The 17,066-nt window shown below is 38.8% G+C and overlaps 1 protein-coding gene across 1 annotated transcript in view; it reads right to left on the bottom strand.

Annotated features, from left to right (window-relative positions):
* Positions 1-10,044: 10,044 nt before the first annotated feature.
* Positions 10,045-17,066, bottom strand: part of LOC117297013 (radixin-like) — a 30,398-nt gene continuing 23,376 nt past the window's right edge. Inside the window, exons 11-14 of the mRNA XM_033780135.1 lie at positions 16,756-16,865; positions 14,656-14,930; positions 13,997-14,197; positions 10,045-13,074 (exon numbers count right to left, since the gene is read on the bottom strand). Coding sequence (XP_033636026.1) covers positions 12,910-13,074; positions 13,997-14,197; positions 14,656-14,930; positions 16,756-16,865 — 751 coding nt within the window. The 3' untranslated portion in view covers positions 10,045-12,909. The remainder of the gene's footprint in view (positions 13,075-13,996; positions 14,198-14,655; positions 14,931-16,755; positions 16,866-17,066) is intronic.

Raw genomic sequence — 17,066 nt, 5'->3', positions numbered from 1 at the left:
TTGCACTATGCACTATACCTAAGATGATTTATACTCGAGCCGTTCAGCAAACGGCGACTTCGGCTACAGCTACGGCTAGATCGCGAATGTCTGCCTATAATTCTTCAACACTGGCAGAGCTGATCTAGCTGTGGTAGCTGTTGAAATGTCGCCAAATACCATTGCCACTATTGGTAATTACTCAAAATAAATATTAGCATAAAACCTTGGTAACAAGTAATGGGGAGCTGTTGATAGTATAAAACATTGTGAAAAACGCTCCCTCTGGATGAAGTAACATAACTTATTGGAATCAATGTTATTCAAATTTAGCCTGCCCCATCAAATTATAAGGCAGCAAATTTTAGTCTTTTGAAACCAGTGTGGCTTCATACAATCACAAACCAGCGCCTTTGTCAAACTACCGTGCAACCAAGAGAAACTGATTACCAAACTGGCATTCGACAATCTCAACTATCGGTTCTTCCTTTTGATCTTCTTCATTTTAGAGTATTGTTTCACCCACCAAGTACATTTATATTAGTTTTGTTGAAGCTTAGGAACTGCTCTCTATGCTTATAAAAGGTTCTGGTTGATGGTGGATTGTATTTTGTGTTGTCTTCCTTTTAGTAACAATAAAATGTTGTATTTTGATGTTTATTTTAAACTTTCATTCTTGTATGCATAATCAGTATCAAATTAAGATATGTGCTACATAGTTAACACTCGATTTCACACAAAAATGAGATATACCTGAATTGCCAATCATGGCTAAAGGCTGTGTCACACGGGCCCGTTATTAAAGACACTGGACACTATTGGTAGTTGTCTAAGACCAGTCTTCTCGCTTGCTGTATCTCAACAAATGCATAAAATAACAAACCTGTGAAAATTTGAGCTCAATCGGTCATCGAAGTTGCGAGTTAACATAGAAAGAAAAAAAAACCTATGCCACTCGAAGTTGTGTGCTTTCAGATGCTTGATTTCGAGACCTCAAGTTCTAAATCTGAGGTCTCTAAATCAAATTCGTGGAAAATTACTTCTTTCTCGAACACTAAGTTTCTTCAGAGGGAGCCGTTTCTCACGATGTTTTATACATCAACCTCTCCCCATTACTCGTTACCAAGTTCGGGTTCTATGCTAATATTTATTTTGAGTAATTACCAATAGTGTCCACTGTCTTTAACAAGAGCAAAAATGAGAATGAGAATGATCAAAATACATGCCCTCGATCGGTGTGGGAGCAATTCAACCAATTGAGAGGGCATGCTTTTTTATCGTTCTCGTTTTCATTCTCATAATCAGGGCCTGTGTGACCGGGCCTTAAAAGGCTTTTCTTAAGTTATGTCAGCCATTCTGAACTTATGTCATACAGTTTACCAACTTGTATTTTTAATGAAAATCACAATGATGTGCCTAGTTGGTAGAGGTATATCTCGGGCATTGGAAACAGTGCTTCCATGCGAATTGGTTAACTATTTCAAGCTCGGTAGTTCTTACCTCCTGATGCTATTCTCTACATGTACCTGAATAAGATAACTATACATGAACATCCCCTAATGAAGTACTGTTGTCACATTTAGACGGAGCTTCTGCCTGTCACTTATCTTTTGGTGAAGGGTTGTGATCAACGTTACAACCTGCACAGCACAAGTCTTACAAAAACTTTAAATATCTGATTTAGTATAACTCATGGCCACCCCTGCTTAATCTTTGCATGTGAAATATATGTATACTATGTTATTTTTATAGTCTACATCTAGCAACTTTGTGTTTTAACTCAGTTCTATATTGAAGTGTAATGTTATCTACAAGGAATTTATCGGTTTGTCTGGGTCGTTTTTTTCTTCTTTCTGAAATAAAATAAGTCATGACAATTTGTTTTTTCTCCAACATTTTGTTTTAACTTGTGCCAAATTTCATAGAGCTATTAAGCAACATCGTTGCTTCTGCTAAGGACAAATAAACTAGGAACCAGTTACGAGCAGCACACATTGGCATGATATTTTAGCTGTTAACCTTTTTGCTTGATAAGCCAGATTGTTTCAAGCTATTATTTTTGTGCTTTGTAGCTCTTTGAAATTATTCACAGGAGAGAATGAAATGTAACCAAAGCGTTCACTAATTGTTTTCTTTTTTGATGGATAAGTTGTTTATTTTGTCGATGTTGTACTTTAAAAGACTGTACATAATCTAAAGACAGTTATGTTAAAGTGATATAAGCCATGTAATGTTTGGTGCGAACACATACTAATTTACTTGAATGAGGATTTGAACCTTCTACCTCTGGGAGTGAGTGCTCTACTTAATAATAATAATAATAAAATAAAATTTATAACGCGCGCAGTATCTGGAATAGATCCATTCAAAGGCGCCGGAAGCTAGTCAGCTGACAAATTAAACAGATGAGACTTGAGGTTGTGTTTGAAAGTAGAAAGATCAGGTGTTTCCCTCAGCTCGTCTGGCAAGGAATTCCAGAGACGCGGTGCGCAGCTGGAAAAAGCACGGTCTCCGTAACTTGCCAGACGAGTTTTGGAACGTAGAGTATGTGTGATGATGATGATGATCTAAGGCCTGGTCTGATGTTACGTTGTTGTAAAAGATGTGTAATGTAGCAAGGTGCTAACCCATGGAGGGCCTTGAATGTGAGAAGCAAGATTTTGAATTGTATTCTATGTTTAACAGGAAGCCAGTGGAGATTATATAAAATGGGTGTTATGTGATCGGAAGATTTGGTTCTGGTGAGTAAGCGGGCAGAAGCGTTTTGGACTTTTTGAAGACGGTTTAGTGATTGCTGAGGTAGTCCTGTAAGTAGACTGTTGCAAAAGTCCAGTCTTGATGAGATAAATGCATGAATGAGTTGTTCAGCTGTATGCAGTGAAAGTGATGCCCTGATTGCAGCTATGCGTCGTAGATGCGCGTAAGAAGATTGGCAGACTGATGTAATATGTCGGTCAAGGTTCATAAACCTGTCAAAAGTAACACCAAGGTTACGCGCATCAAAGCAAGCAGCAACCAGGGCATTACCAATGCGTATGTGAGAGATGTTGACTTCCTGTCTGAGGTGTGGTGAGCGTATGATGAGAAACTGAGTTTTATGAGCGTTGAGCTTGAGTAAATTGGCTGTCATCCACCTGCTAATACTGTCCAGGCATGTTTCAAAGATGTGCAGTGTGTGAATATCATCGTTGGGTGAATTGTGAGAAAATGTTGCGTAAAGTTGTGTGTCGTCTGCGTAGAAATGGGGGTGGAGACCATGGTGTCGGGCAATGCGGCCAAGGGGTGAAATGTACAAGGTGAAAAGTAGAGGTCCCAAAACAGATCCTTGTGGCACACCGTATATTAGATCAGAGTTTTTTGATAGATTCCCTGAAATGTGAACAGACTGAGTACGATTATGCAAATATGACTTGAACCAGTTGATGGCAGTTTCCTGAACCCCAAATTGAAAATGTAATCTATGCAGAAGGATGTTGTGGTCCATTGTGTCGAAGGCTGCTGAAAGGTCGAGTAGCACCAGTAGAACCGCCCGTTTGTTGTCAATGGCAATCATGATGTCATTATGGACTTTCAACAAAGCTGTTTCTACACTATGGAAACTAGTGTAAGCGGATTGGAAGTCATCACGCAAGCCATACTCCGTGAGGTGGGCATTCAATCTGGCGACTACTACCTTTTCAGCAACCTTCGACACAAATGATAAGTTAGAAATTGGACGATAATTATTTAAATCATTTTTGTCGAGAGACTGTTTCTTCAAAACTGGAGTAATGAGAGCCCTCTTCAAGCAATCTGGGAAGTGACCTGAGGTAAGAGATCTGTTGATTATTGCCGCTATGGGCTTAACCAACACGTCGATGTGTTCTTTCACCATGGCTGATGGAATTGGATCTAGAGCACAAGTCTTCATGGGGGAGCTCTTGATTATCTTAGTGACTTCTTGATTCGAGGCGATAGTAAATGCTGTGAGGGGAACTTGGTGGAACTCACAATCTTCAACGTGGGGGTCAGCATAGGGTTCAGTGTGTAGGGAAATGTTGTCTCTGATTTTGATGATCTTTTCTCTGAAAAAATCAGAGAAGCTGTCAACCATTGCTGTGGCGTTTGGGAATGATGGGAAAACAGGAGTGGTTTGCCTGTGCATGAGATTGTTGATTACTTGGGAAAAGGGCTTTTTGGTCGCCTCCACAGTCACGTATTTTGTCGGAGTAGTAGTTGGCCTTGTGGTTCTTGAATTTAACTTTAACCAGTTCTCGCTGAGCTTTGTAGATGTCACGGTCAACCTGGAGACTCGTTAAGCGCCAACGTCGTTCGAGTTGTCGACGCCTGCGTTTAGCTGAAGCAATGTCCTCGTTGTACCAAGGAACCATAGGTTTAACAATGATGGAACAGGTCTTGGTTGGAGCGTGGGTGTCGAGCAGTACTCTGAGAATGTTGTTGTACTGATCGATGAGGGGGTCGACTGGGTTGCTGAAGAGGGAAGATGCGATGATGTCCTGTTTAAATTTGACCTGGTCTATTGTCTTTATTTTGCGATAGGTAACCTGACGCCTTATGTATTTGGGTTTCTCCAAGTCAAGCTGGCAGTGGATAGCGCAGTGGTCCGAAATGAAGTTTGCTGTTGTGGTGGATAGTATGAGGGAATGAGGATGTCGGGTGATCACAAGATCTATTACGTGACCAGACGTGTGAGTTCCGGTGTTGACTAGTTGTTGCATGTCGTGCTGCATTAGGAGATCACTGAGTCGACTGTGGGCAGTGGAGTTATCACCCCAGTTCACGTTAAAATCGCCGAGAATGATGAGATTCCCGAGGAACAGTGCCTGGCTGTCCAGCAGATCAGTAAACTCATCAATAAACGTGCTGAATGGAAAGTTAGCTTTTTTGGAAGGTGGTGGACGATATAGAACAATGATACGGAAGTGTTTGGCGTTACCGTGGTGGATGAAATCTGCTTGAATGGATTCAAAGGAAGTAGGCTGAGTGGCTGGCATGGCAACGGACGCTGAGAGTGTTGATTTATAGAGAATTGCAACACCACCTCCTCTTCGCCCTATTCTAAGGGTGTGCACTAGTTGAAACCCTCTTGGAGTGACGTCATGGGTGTGTGTATCTTCGTCCGAACGAAACCAAGTTTCCGTTAAAGCCATTATATCAAGCTTATAATCATTTATATGGTCTTTGATGAGCTCAGTCTTGTTGCAAGCAGATTGGCAATTTACTAAACCAAGCTGAGTTGTTTCGTTTATTGGATGATCGGCAGGAGGAGTAACTGGAGTTGAGTCAGTGGATGTGTGGTCCGAGTCAGTTGATTCGTGATTCAGACGATGTTTGGCCTTGCGAGTACCAGCTCGGATACCCCTGTGCGTAGGTGGTTTTGAGTTAATCTGCAGGTTTTTAATGGTGAACCAAGTGTGCTGAGAGACAGGTAGTTTTGGGCAGGTAGTTCTAATAGCCAAAAAGTGAGCTGAAGTATATGATATTTTAGATTGCTGTGAATGATAGTCTCTTTGATGAATCTGCTCTGTATTTGGACCAGGGTTACGCTCAATGTCCCCACACGCTACTAATGTCACATTGAAGGTAGCAGTGGAGTTATTGTAGTAGAGGATGCAAGCCTTACAGAAGCCAGCATGCACAATGCGACGTTTAGCCGCACCATTGTTAACAGGATTGTTAACTACTTCAGCCCAGTGTTGTTGGTGGAGAAGAATATAGGTGAACAATTGGCTTACCAGCACAAGGAGGAGCAGGCACTTAAGCTTCATTGTTGCGGTGTCTTTTGAGTTCTTTGTGATCATTCACTGATTGTCATTGATAGTGTAGATCAATTCCTCTGTACTGGAATTACAAATGGCTGCTGTGTAGATGTACTGGGTAGTGCCGATATAGAAGAGACGGGACAAGATCCTACTAAAAGCAGTCTTCTCCTCATAAGGCACCACTGAGCAGACCAGTTTGGTCTATGAGTTGAACTTGAGCAGCAGTCAATGGTAGAAGGTCAAAGCCAATCTCAATCTTGCTATAATATGTTCGTTTTGTAGAGCTGTGCTAGCAAGGCAGCCTGTGAGGCGCTTACACATACATGGAGTTATCTGGCTCTATGTTGGCACTATATTTTAGCAATATCTTTGTGATTTATTACTTAAAGTGTAATGAAATAGAAATATCATTTATCAAGAAGCCATTTTACTTTTTTTTTCTATTCAATCTAATGCAGCCAAAGTGAGGCTAAATGGAAACAAAGTCTGGTCTCCCTCTGTAAAAATGAATGAAAGCTGTAATATTTACTGAACACAAGATGTCATGATAAAGGCCTTAAGGAAGTTCCAGCATTGTTTTTGCCTAATATACAGAATTTAAGAGCCATAACATTATTTGTAAATTTTTACTTGTTTGAATAAATATAACCAATGTTTATATTATTGTGCATTAAACAAGTGATGGGTGGCGTTTGAATCACCACTTGGGTCGACGGAGTGAGTGACTGGGCGTTTGAATCACCACTTGGGTCGACGGAGTGAGTGACTGGGCGTTTGAATCACCACTTGGGTCGACGGAGTGAGTGACTGGGCGTTTGAATCACCACTTGGGTCGACGGAGTGAGTGACTGGGCGTTTGAATCACCACTTGGGTCGACGGAGTGAGTGACTGAGCGTTTGAATCACCACTTGGGTCGACGGAGTGAGTGACTGAGTGAGTGAACTTCATTGGATGAGGCATTAGTCCAACAAGAGAGAACTACATGTACGTTTGGTTTATGGGTTTATATTACCACGCAATCCATAACAGAAAAATGCTTACATAATCAATTATGCCAAGTACATGTAGGCTCATTTGTAACTGGCCTATTCCTCAGTTTAAACAAATGTCTTAAACAAGTTGGTGGTAGTTGGATTAATAATAATGCAGGTTTATGGTTGAACAAAGAAACATTGACTAGATCTGGAGTTGAACCTGACCTCCGGATTAACGTGCTAGAGGTGAACTGTTCAAGTTTTGCTCTAGTATTGTCTTTGTTCTACACTCAATTATTTTTAATCTACACAGTAAGTTTTCTTTATTTATGTAATAAAACAGATTTGCTAGCTGTTTAATAACCAGTTTTAAATTTGAGAAAATATCATTTAAAGATTTCTCAGAATTCATGATGGATATTTCATTTGGTGTAATCAATATAATCAATATATCATACCCAGTCACTGGGCATTACTCTTAAATCTAATTTGCCTTTTGTCAAAAAATAATAAATTAAATGATTCGCGAAATTGACAGCCTCCAGGTTAACAAGTTATAATTTAAATCGTTTCTAAAATTTTGAATCTTAGTGTTTGCTTAATTGAAATGTAATAATGGACTGTAACAATATTGGTATTGAATCCATCCCAATGTAGTTTGAACATTTTACAAGTGATATTTGTAATGGTATTTTTTTAAAGCCATGGCAGAACAATGCGTTAATTGCAGAAGCTAGTCTTGTACTTATTCAATGAACTTAATTGCTATGTTATCGGTTATACTTGTTGCAATTTCAATAAATGATAACTTTACTAAAAGTTTGAGTTTCCATGCATTTAAATTTTTTCTTGCCGTATACATAGACATGGTATGCTGTAATCATACCATTACAGTGTAAACCAACTTTTATTTCTTCAATTAGAGACAATAGAACCCAACTGAGGCTGTGATGAAAGCAAATGGTCTGTTACCTCATTTGTTGTATGAATATGGGCTGTGATGAAAGCAAATGGTCTGTTATGAAAGCAAATGGCTGTGATGAAAGCAAATGGTCTGAACACCTTATTTGCTGTATGAATATAAGCTTTTGGGATAGATATTACCAACACAGGAACTTGACCAAGATCAGCAGGTGCCCAGGGAGAATCAAGTTGTCCGAGTACATGTAGTCACAACTTTTGAGTTAAAGGCAGTCGACACTATTGGTAATTGTCAAAGACTATCCTTCACAGTTGGTGTATCTCAACATATGCATAAAATAACTATCCTGTGAAAATTTGAGCTCATTCGATCATCAAAGTTGTGAGATAATAATGAAAGAAGAAAACACCCTTGTCACACGAAGTTGTGTGCGTTTAGATGGTTGATTTTGAGACCTCAAGTTCTAAATCTGAGGTCTCGAAATCAAATTCATGGAAAATTACTTCTTTCTCGAAAACTATGGCACTTCAGAGGGAGCCGTTTCTCACAATGTTTTATACATGTACCATCAACCTCTCCCCATTACTCGTCACCAAGATACGTTTTATGCTAATAATTATTTTGAGTAATTACCAATAGTGTCCACTGCCTTTAACAAATATAATTTTAGCAAAACTAGCTTGATATTTTTCTAGTTTTTCCCAAGCACAAACCTCTGTGTAGGTGTACAAGACCAGGTATTGAACTGGGTCAGTCGCTTCCTGTACACAGTCTCCCCGATTGAGCAAACAGGTCTCCCCCTGTTCTTTGTACTTGGGGAAAATTGTTCACATTTGGCTCAGTCTATTACAGTAATACAACTGGACATTGTAAGGGACTAGGTAGTGTCTTCTTCTACAATGTTCCAAGGCGACATTTGTACTCGATGAGCTCAATAGTAACTAGTGGAATGTGATGACATGACTAGGGCTCAGCTTACCATAAGCAAATAATCGGGGCTTGCAGAAGCAGGGAATTCGGTGCATACATCAAGCGCATTTCACAAGTTAGAAGGGAGTTTGGCTTGTGCGCACTACAAGTTACTAAACATTTTTCGCTCACACAGCTACATGTAGCGCAAAAATTGAGTGCTTGCATGAGAATGGAGAATGGTAAACGTAAGCGCAGACTTCAGCAGTTAGCAGAGCCATGAAATTGGGCCCATGTAGCATGGGAAATGTCTTTTATGGGAAATGTTTCAGTAAATTACACTTCTTTGGAATACGACACCTTTTCGTTTAGTCTATGCCCTATAACTGGACACTTTAATCCCATATCATTGTGAATGAACTGCATCCACAGTCCAATACATACATTTAAAACTGAACACAACTGTCAATGTTTATTATAAACTCTGTAATACAGGAACACCTATAGATGCATGTGATTGGAAATAGACAAAATTGTAAGAATTCAGTTATTTTTTTAAATGAGGGCATACTTTTGTTTAAGTTGAGCACCAAACTGTTGTTAATAACACACAATCTTTGCAATATTCATAAAATATGATGCATGTGTTATAAAGCAGGTTATGAATGGGTCACTCTAGAAATGAGATCATGGTTGAACCTGATAAAACTAGAGAGGGAGCCCTATCAAATCAGGACACAACTCCATAGACCTTTTCGCAAATACCATTGCTTAAGCGCAAACTGTTGAATGAGGTGCATGCTGGTCTAGCTAGTGATCAGATTTGATAGCTAGCTAGACCAGCATGCACCTCATTCCACGTCAATTGTGCGCGTACCGAGTATTTGGGGTAAGGTCTATATTGTTTGAAGCAGAAAGCAAAGCCTGGGAGCAAACCCTATGCAAATATATATAGTTTGGAAGCATTGTACATGACAGAACATGGTAGAAGCTGAAACTAGAGCCCGGGTCAGATTACAGAACATGATAGATTAAGCTGAAACTAAAGCCCGGGTCAGATTACAGAACATGATAGATTAAGCTGAAACTAAAGCCCGGGTCAGATTACAGTGTCTAGCAAAGGACTGCTTCTGCTACGCAAACATTCTCTTAGCAAACTTGTGGACCATGAACTTGGCCCTAATTTCAACCTAATACTACAAGCTGAAATCTCGCCCAAATAACGGAATGTCAACATTATTCTATATAAACAAAGACCTGCAAAAATAATCATCAAATTTCATGTTTTCCATCGCAATCACACATTTATATCAAATGTTTAGGAATACAAGATCCCACTATGTGCAAGTATACATATACATTTATGTAAATAAACTTAAATTTATCCTTGCTTGCAGAAGCCTTCAAAATATTTGTCCATCTATAAATTCCCAGCTACTCTACGTCTACAACTACAGCTTGCATATTAAATATCGATTTCACCGGTTTTCTTGATTCTTTTTTTTTTGTCTTTCTTTGTTTTTTTTATAATAATCTAGTTACAATAAAGCAGCAGATGGCATTTTTTAAAATTGTTGAGTACTGAAACAGCCATGAGGGTACATGAATCATAAACTAGAAGAACAAAAACTCCTTGCTTGTATTTCTAAACATACGTCTGCTGTTAATTATGCTTGATCCCAAACCTACGCCACACACTCGCAAATTTCCATGCAGGATGAATATTTCCCACTTTGATTGTTTAATCCAAGAATAATAAATAATTGGCTCTTACGGCTTTAATTGATTGGTTTTAATACCCGAATCCAAACTCAACAACAGAAAGGAACACTCCATTACTGATATTTCCCTTGGATTTTATCTCTCTGATCTCTAAAATATACAAACCGCCTGCCTATATTGCTACACTTTTTTTTACTTTTTCCAATCCATATTTCGAAGCAAAATTAAAACAGAATATTTAAACCTATAATTATTTTGATTATGCCCAAACAGGTATAAATTTCTTAGAAAATATTTTATATAGGGAATAATAGGCTAAACGTGATAACAAATAAAAAAAGAAAACAAGTTTTATTTTATTTTATTAAAGTGATACTTTTTTCTACACATTTATCAATTCAAAAAGGAAATGTAAAAACACAAAAGCAAACTCACCCTAATAGACAACGTGTGGCACTTTAACATTAGACAGGTAACTCACTACAATCTTAGGTTCAACTTTTGCTGGAGACTTTTTTGAAGATAGGTGGCAGCACACAAACCCGTAAGGACTTCTAGTCGTAAAATGAGGTGCATGTTGGTCCAGATTATGACTATTTGGTATATCTAGACCAGCATGCACCTCATTTTATGGCTAACACGCGGGGCGCGTGTAAAATGCATTTGCGAACTAGTGCATTTTCAAAAACCTTACTGTTAGTCTGCTGCCACATAGAGGCCCAACAACTCCAGTTTTATGTGTATTAAACCATTGCTTGGCAAAAGATGCATGTGTTTCAAAGCAGTTATTAAGAAGCCTTTGAGATAAAGCTAACAAGTCAAGGCACTTCATTCATGTAAAATATCTCAATACATTTCTTTGCATTCATTGCCAGAAATGTCATTTCACATCGCATTATGTACAGCAACCTAACAAATGACAGTAATAAGGCAATCAAGATTTTTGGCATGTGCTTATAACAAACTTTTTGAGGCAACGTAAACTTCTCCCCCACGACACGACAACAAACTGAACCACAATTCCATTGTATCTTGTAGGCCTATATATTGAGTAATAAAGTGCTTGATTATCACTGATACGGCTAACTAAACCTCCATAAACTCTTTCACTTTTTTTCTCTCCATTTTTAATTGCTTCAGTAATGCAAAAGTCATGTTATCAGGATTGCAGTGGTTTGGGCATTTACTAAGAATGGAATTGGCAACAAGATCAGGATTAGTTTGCCCTTGGAGGTGTGGATTGGGATGGGTTTGTTGGATTACAAAGGACAAAGATTTCTTATTGGATACAATTTGCCCAAGCTACATGTAGATAAGAATAATATATGCTTCAAGCTTCAGAGTACTCATAAAACAGATCTACAAATGACAACGTTAACCCATTTCTTAGTCAACAAGAATTCCTACATGGGCACTGAATCCCAACCCAATTGGTGCTACTGATACTTCACAAAATGCCATAAAATAAAAGCGCGGTATGTGCACAGATGTTGCTACTGCAGTAATAGTGGTAGATAAGTTTATACACAGGTTTTTTTTAAACAAAACAAAAATGCCTCTAAAAACATAAACAAACAAAATGACTTTCCAGTCTAAGTACCTTCTATCATAACTCTGATATTTATTTAATATTTTAAATATATATTTGGAAGTAATTTGCGTGGGGGACCCAGTATAAACACAACAAAATAACTAACGACTTGATTTATAATTTCTGGGTTAACATTATCATGAAATCAACTAAAATGAATTAATAAAAAGTAACAACACAAAGTTCCTCATGACCAGTCCACGACAAGCCTTGACTGATGACAAATTGTTTTAAAAACAGTCAAGCATTGTAATTAAATTCTTTCTATTAAAAAAATCCATGCATGTTTTTGTTAACAGACAAGGCTCACAATGGACTTCACACGGGTGGTTGATTAATAAGCACCGATAACAGGCATAGAATTCAAGTTGAGTCTAACTGTAATTGTGTGTACAAGCCAACAGATTCCACCACAGTGCTTATTGTTCACACAACACAAATAGACCATTACCACACTGCAGCCATATTGGTCTGGTTCCTCGTTCGTCTGTACGCATCAATAAATACACACCATGATTCTTATTCATTCATGCACAGGAACCAGATGGTTTTGCTTCTATCCTCAGCATGGATGTAATGCCGTGTCCGAATTGGCAGCTAACATGTAAAGCTAACATGGGCAGCTAACATGGGCAGCTAACATGGGCAGCTAACATGTAAAGCTAACATGGGCAGCTAACATGTAAAGCTAAGGCTACTGCTAGATATCTGCGTCATCATGCGTACAAGTATACACCAACCATAGCAACACCCTTAACAACAGCTATAGCTGTAAACGCCAATTTGATTACGGCCCAAGATTCTAAAAAGACCATATCAAAGATGGCTGCCGTGTGATAATGGCCTCCTAGTCCCTTCCAAAGTGCAACCTACATTGGCAAAATACACACCAGAAGTGCAATGATGGTTTCAAATAAATCCAAACCAATGATATTGAAAATGGCAAAGTGGTAGTTGAAATCATTGGCACTGGGTGGAAAAGCTGAGGATCTCTTAATACAATGTGTCATGTACAACAAGGTTTTCTTCTGAGTTTGTTTGTTTAGCATTTACATGTTCTCAAATTCATCTACTCTCTGCTTGGTATTTCCCAGGCGGATCTGCTTAAGGGTCTTGTACTTATCTCTTCCTGCTTTGACGTTCTCCTGGTGGAGTTTATCATTGTCTGTCTGAAATTTGGAATCCTGAGTCTCTTTTAATTCAATCTTCAGCATCTATGAATGGGACACACAAAGAAGCACCATTAGAAATCTTCACATAAATAAATGATTGATCTTCAAATGATAACTTTTAAATGTTTAAGGGAGTGGATAAAGAAAACAAAGTTTTCCTAGAAATAGAAAGCAACCGTAATATTGCGCCACAGAATCTTGTAACCCATTACATGGTGCTGTAAAGGACTAGTTTCATACTTCAAAACGTAGCTCTGCATACCCTACAGGAAAACATACGTCCTGAGTCCTTTGAAATGCCCATCATGTGTGACAAAGCAATATAAGAACTCAGTGTTGTTGTTATTGTTATCATCAAATGTGTTTTAAATTGAACTGAAATCAAACTCAGCTACATGAACTCAGCTGAGATCTCAAATGCCCACGGGAACAGCAATTAACAAAATGCACATAGATCAGTTTGGTAAACGGAAGATAGATTAACTATTTTCCCTCCATCCTCTGCGCTCATTATTTTGCTTATCTTTGTAATATTTGTTATACGTTGTATCTTGAGAAGAGTAGTATGAGAAGGATTTGAAACTGTGCATGGTGGAAATACGATATGGAAAGGTTTGCGGTAACACCATGTAATGACTATCTCTAAATGAGTTGGGGTGGTTCTGAAAAGAACCTTTGGTCTCAACTCAACGTTTCGATCAGTATACTCTGATCATCTTCTGGAGAAAGCTTTCTCCGGAAGCTTTCTCTGCAGCTTTCGCCAGAAGACGATCAGAGCATACTGATCAAAACGTCGAGTTGAAACCAAAGGTTCTTTTCAGAACCACCCCAACTCATTTAGAGATTGTCATTACATGGTGTTACCGCAAACCTTTCCATAAGAGTACTATGAAATAAATGTTGACTTGAATTGAGGTAAACAAAGAAAAGGGAAAAATGTTGAGATATGTAAATGGTGACTTACATCGAGCTGCTCTTGGAGTCTCTTGTTCTTCTCAGCATTAGTCACTCGTTCCAGCTCAGATTGATCTAAACGCATCTCATGATCAATCAGCATATCAGCTTCTTCTACTTCCTCTTCTTTAGGCATGGTCTTGTGGGCAGATGCCAGAGCTTCCTCATAAGCCAGCGACTGTAAACGTTTCTCCTCCTCAGCGGCGGCCAACTGAAAAATCAACCACAACCAGACATCTATATCACTTATGCAGGGAAGTGATAGTTATTGGGGGGAAAAAAAATGAACTATGTGCACAAAGCGTGACAGCTTGCAAGCCCAAAGCGTGGAAGCTTGCAAGTGCAAAAGCTTCAGAGTGCTGAAAACCTGCTTATATACATTGATCTCTAGTTTGGGGTGTCCCATTATCCATATGGTTTTATCTAGAGTATAGATATAGAAAACGGAATTCAAGTTAAAAACAGAGAAATCACATCCCTGTTTATGACTCGTCTACAGCTTTCACGACTCCCTACTCATCTATATCACTCAGAACTCATTACTCCTCTAAACCATGCAAGACTCATATCAATCGGGACTCATCTATTTACCTTAACCATTCATGACCCACATACCCACCAAGACTCATCTAAATAAGTCAGGACTCATTTAACCACTAGTCAACTCACCCTCTGAGTTAACTCCTCAGCTTCCATCTTCTTGCGTTCACTTTCCTCCAGGATTTGTCGATGTGCCTCTTCCTGTTGCCTTAATCGTTCTTCCGTCTCATGTCTAGCCATTGCTTCTTCTTCTTTCTCATGCTGTAGACGGATCAACTCCTTCTCTTCCTGCAGGTTCTGTTTCTCAAGTTCAAGACGGCGTTGCTCGATCTCAAAAGCTTCTCTCTCTGCTTGGGCTTTCTGCTCAGACAGCTCTTGAGCAGTCAGGTTGGCTTTCTGGACAGCTGGAGTAAATCAAATTAAATCACAGGTTAAAGTCAAGCTCATTGCAACTGCAGCCATTCAGAGTAAGCACATTCAGATAGGACAGGCTTAATATCAATGCCTGACAAAACATGCCTCCTTCTCTCCAAGTTTCACTCATACTTCACCAACTAATTTGATGCTAACATCCCTTCAAGTAAAATTTTGTTAATTTAAATGGAAGGTACACGTTTGGTAATTACTCAAACAAATATTAACTTAAAAACGGACTTGGTAACGAGCATTGGAGAGCTGTTGAAAGTATAAACCATTGTGGGAAACGACTCACTCTGAGGTAACAAATTTTTTTTTTAAAGAAGTAATTTCTCACTAAAATATTAAAAGACCTAGAAGTCTTTTATTCCTATCTGAAAGCACACAAATTCATCCCACAAGGGCCGGCCTGATACTTCACGGAGGCAACGAAGGCGATTGCCTCCGTTGCCCCTTGCCATTGCCTTGGTGCCCTTGAAATGCTCCAGTAGAAATTTACAATTTCCTCATAGGGTGCCCTTTGCCAAAGAGAGAATGTCTTAGTGGCCTTGCCCTTTCAAAAACGAAGCATACATACAACCCTGCAAGGGTATTTTTTCTTTCATCCTTTTCTCACAGCTTCGATGACCAATTGAGCCCAAATTTTCATATGTATGCTTGTTATTTTATGCCTGTAATGGGATACACCAAGTTAGAACACTGGTCTTTGACAATTACCAAACGTGTACAGTGCCTTTAAAAAGGAAAACATGTCTAAACGATGTAATGACTGCATCAATGATAAGGAATATCATTTTGAAATCATACACCAATATGGTGAAAAGCACAGTAAGACTCAAGTGGGACTCAAACCCATAACCCCTGCACTCTAGAGAATATTGCCTCCATGCAAGGCTTGTGACAGGAGGCCCATGCCGGGACATACAGATGTTTATTGCTTATACAACTGCATTGAGAATGTATTGTCTTTCTTTTAGACAATAGTACTATACATGCATAATGCCATAGAATGTATGCAGGCTGACTCAGTGAAACAACCACATTGACAGATTGGTCACTGTCTTAAGCCTGTATCAATATAATCTCGCAGGTTATTGACTGAGTGACACCAAATTGGATTCAATGTCACTCTTTCTGTACAATCCTGCATTTAATACACAGTGAGAACACTGTCAATACAAAGTGGATAAAACATTGCCTAGATATTTTGATTGGCTATACACTAAATCAAGTAAAGTAGGTAAACGGAAAAAGTATACCTTTGGTAAGCTTGGGCGATATTGCTTTTATAATCCCGCGACATATCGTCCAAAAAGTATCGATTAAATTGCGATTTATATTTGAAGTCTAAGATTCTGCCATTTTACTATGCCCAATTTTAATACTTATATAAAATGTAAACAAATCGAGGTATGGATCTGTGAGGTATGGATCTGTGAGGTGTACTGTCTACCCATGGTGTTATAGCTCTGAGTTACACACACATAAAGTGTCTTTTAAAGTGTCTGCTGCGCATGACTGTTCTTACATGTGTGTATATCCTGCCTATTTCATTCTAGCTTACCAATAAGCATCCATAATGCACATAAACTTAAAGCAAATAAATAAATTTGTGACAATAAACTATGTTATATGTAATGTTTGTGACTGGTTTCAAGCTTCAATTTGCTGAGCAGGAAATCAGTGAGCAAATACTGTCTGCTTAAGAAGCCCTGTGAAGTTGGGCCTTGTCCATGCTAAATACCTCAACCGAGCTAACCAGTTTCCAGTTAAATTATTTAGCTAGATGAAGATACAAAAATGATGTTTTACCTTCTAATGCCTCTTGATGCTGTCTCTCAAACATCTCAAATCTCTTCTCTAATTCTTCCTTCTCCTTCTCGGCTTTCTGGCGTAATTCTGCCTCTTTCTGAAGCTGGGCTCTGTAAAATTAAGTATTAAAAGAAATAACCATGAGGCGTGCTGTTCAAGGGTCAAACTTGACTCTGAAAGGCCCCTGAATTCAGTCCCAGTGGTCTTGTGTTTTTCACTAGAATAAAAATACCTCATTGTGTAATTTCTCTGTAAAAACTGTTGACTATGAATCTGACAAATACCTTTCTGTTGAGTATCAAAGACCACTT

Source organism: Asterias rubens, chromosome 11 (genome assembly GCF_902459465.1).
Source record: "Asterias rubens chromosome 11, eAstRub1.3, whole genome shotgun sequence".
NCBI classification, from domain to species: Eukaryota; Metazoa; Echinodermata; class Asteroidea; order Forcipulatida; family Asteriidae; genus Asterias; species Asterias rubens.
This window is presented reverse-complemented; position numbering and strand designations above follow the sequence as displayed.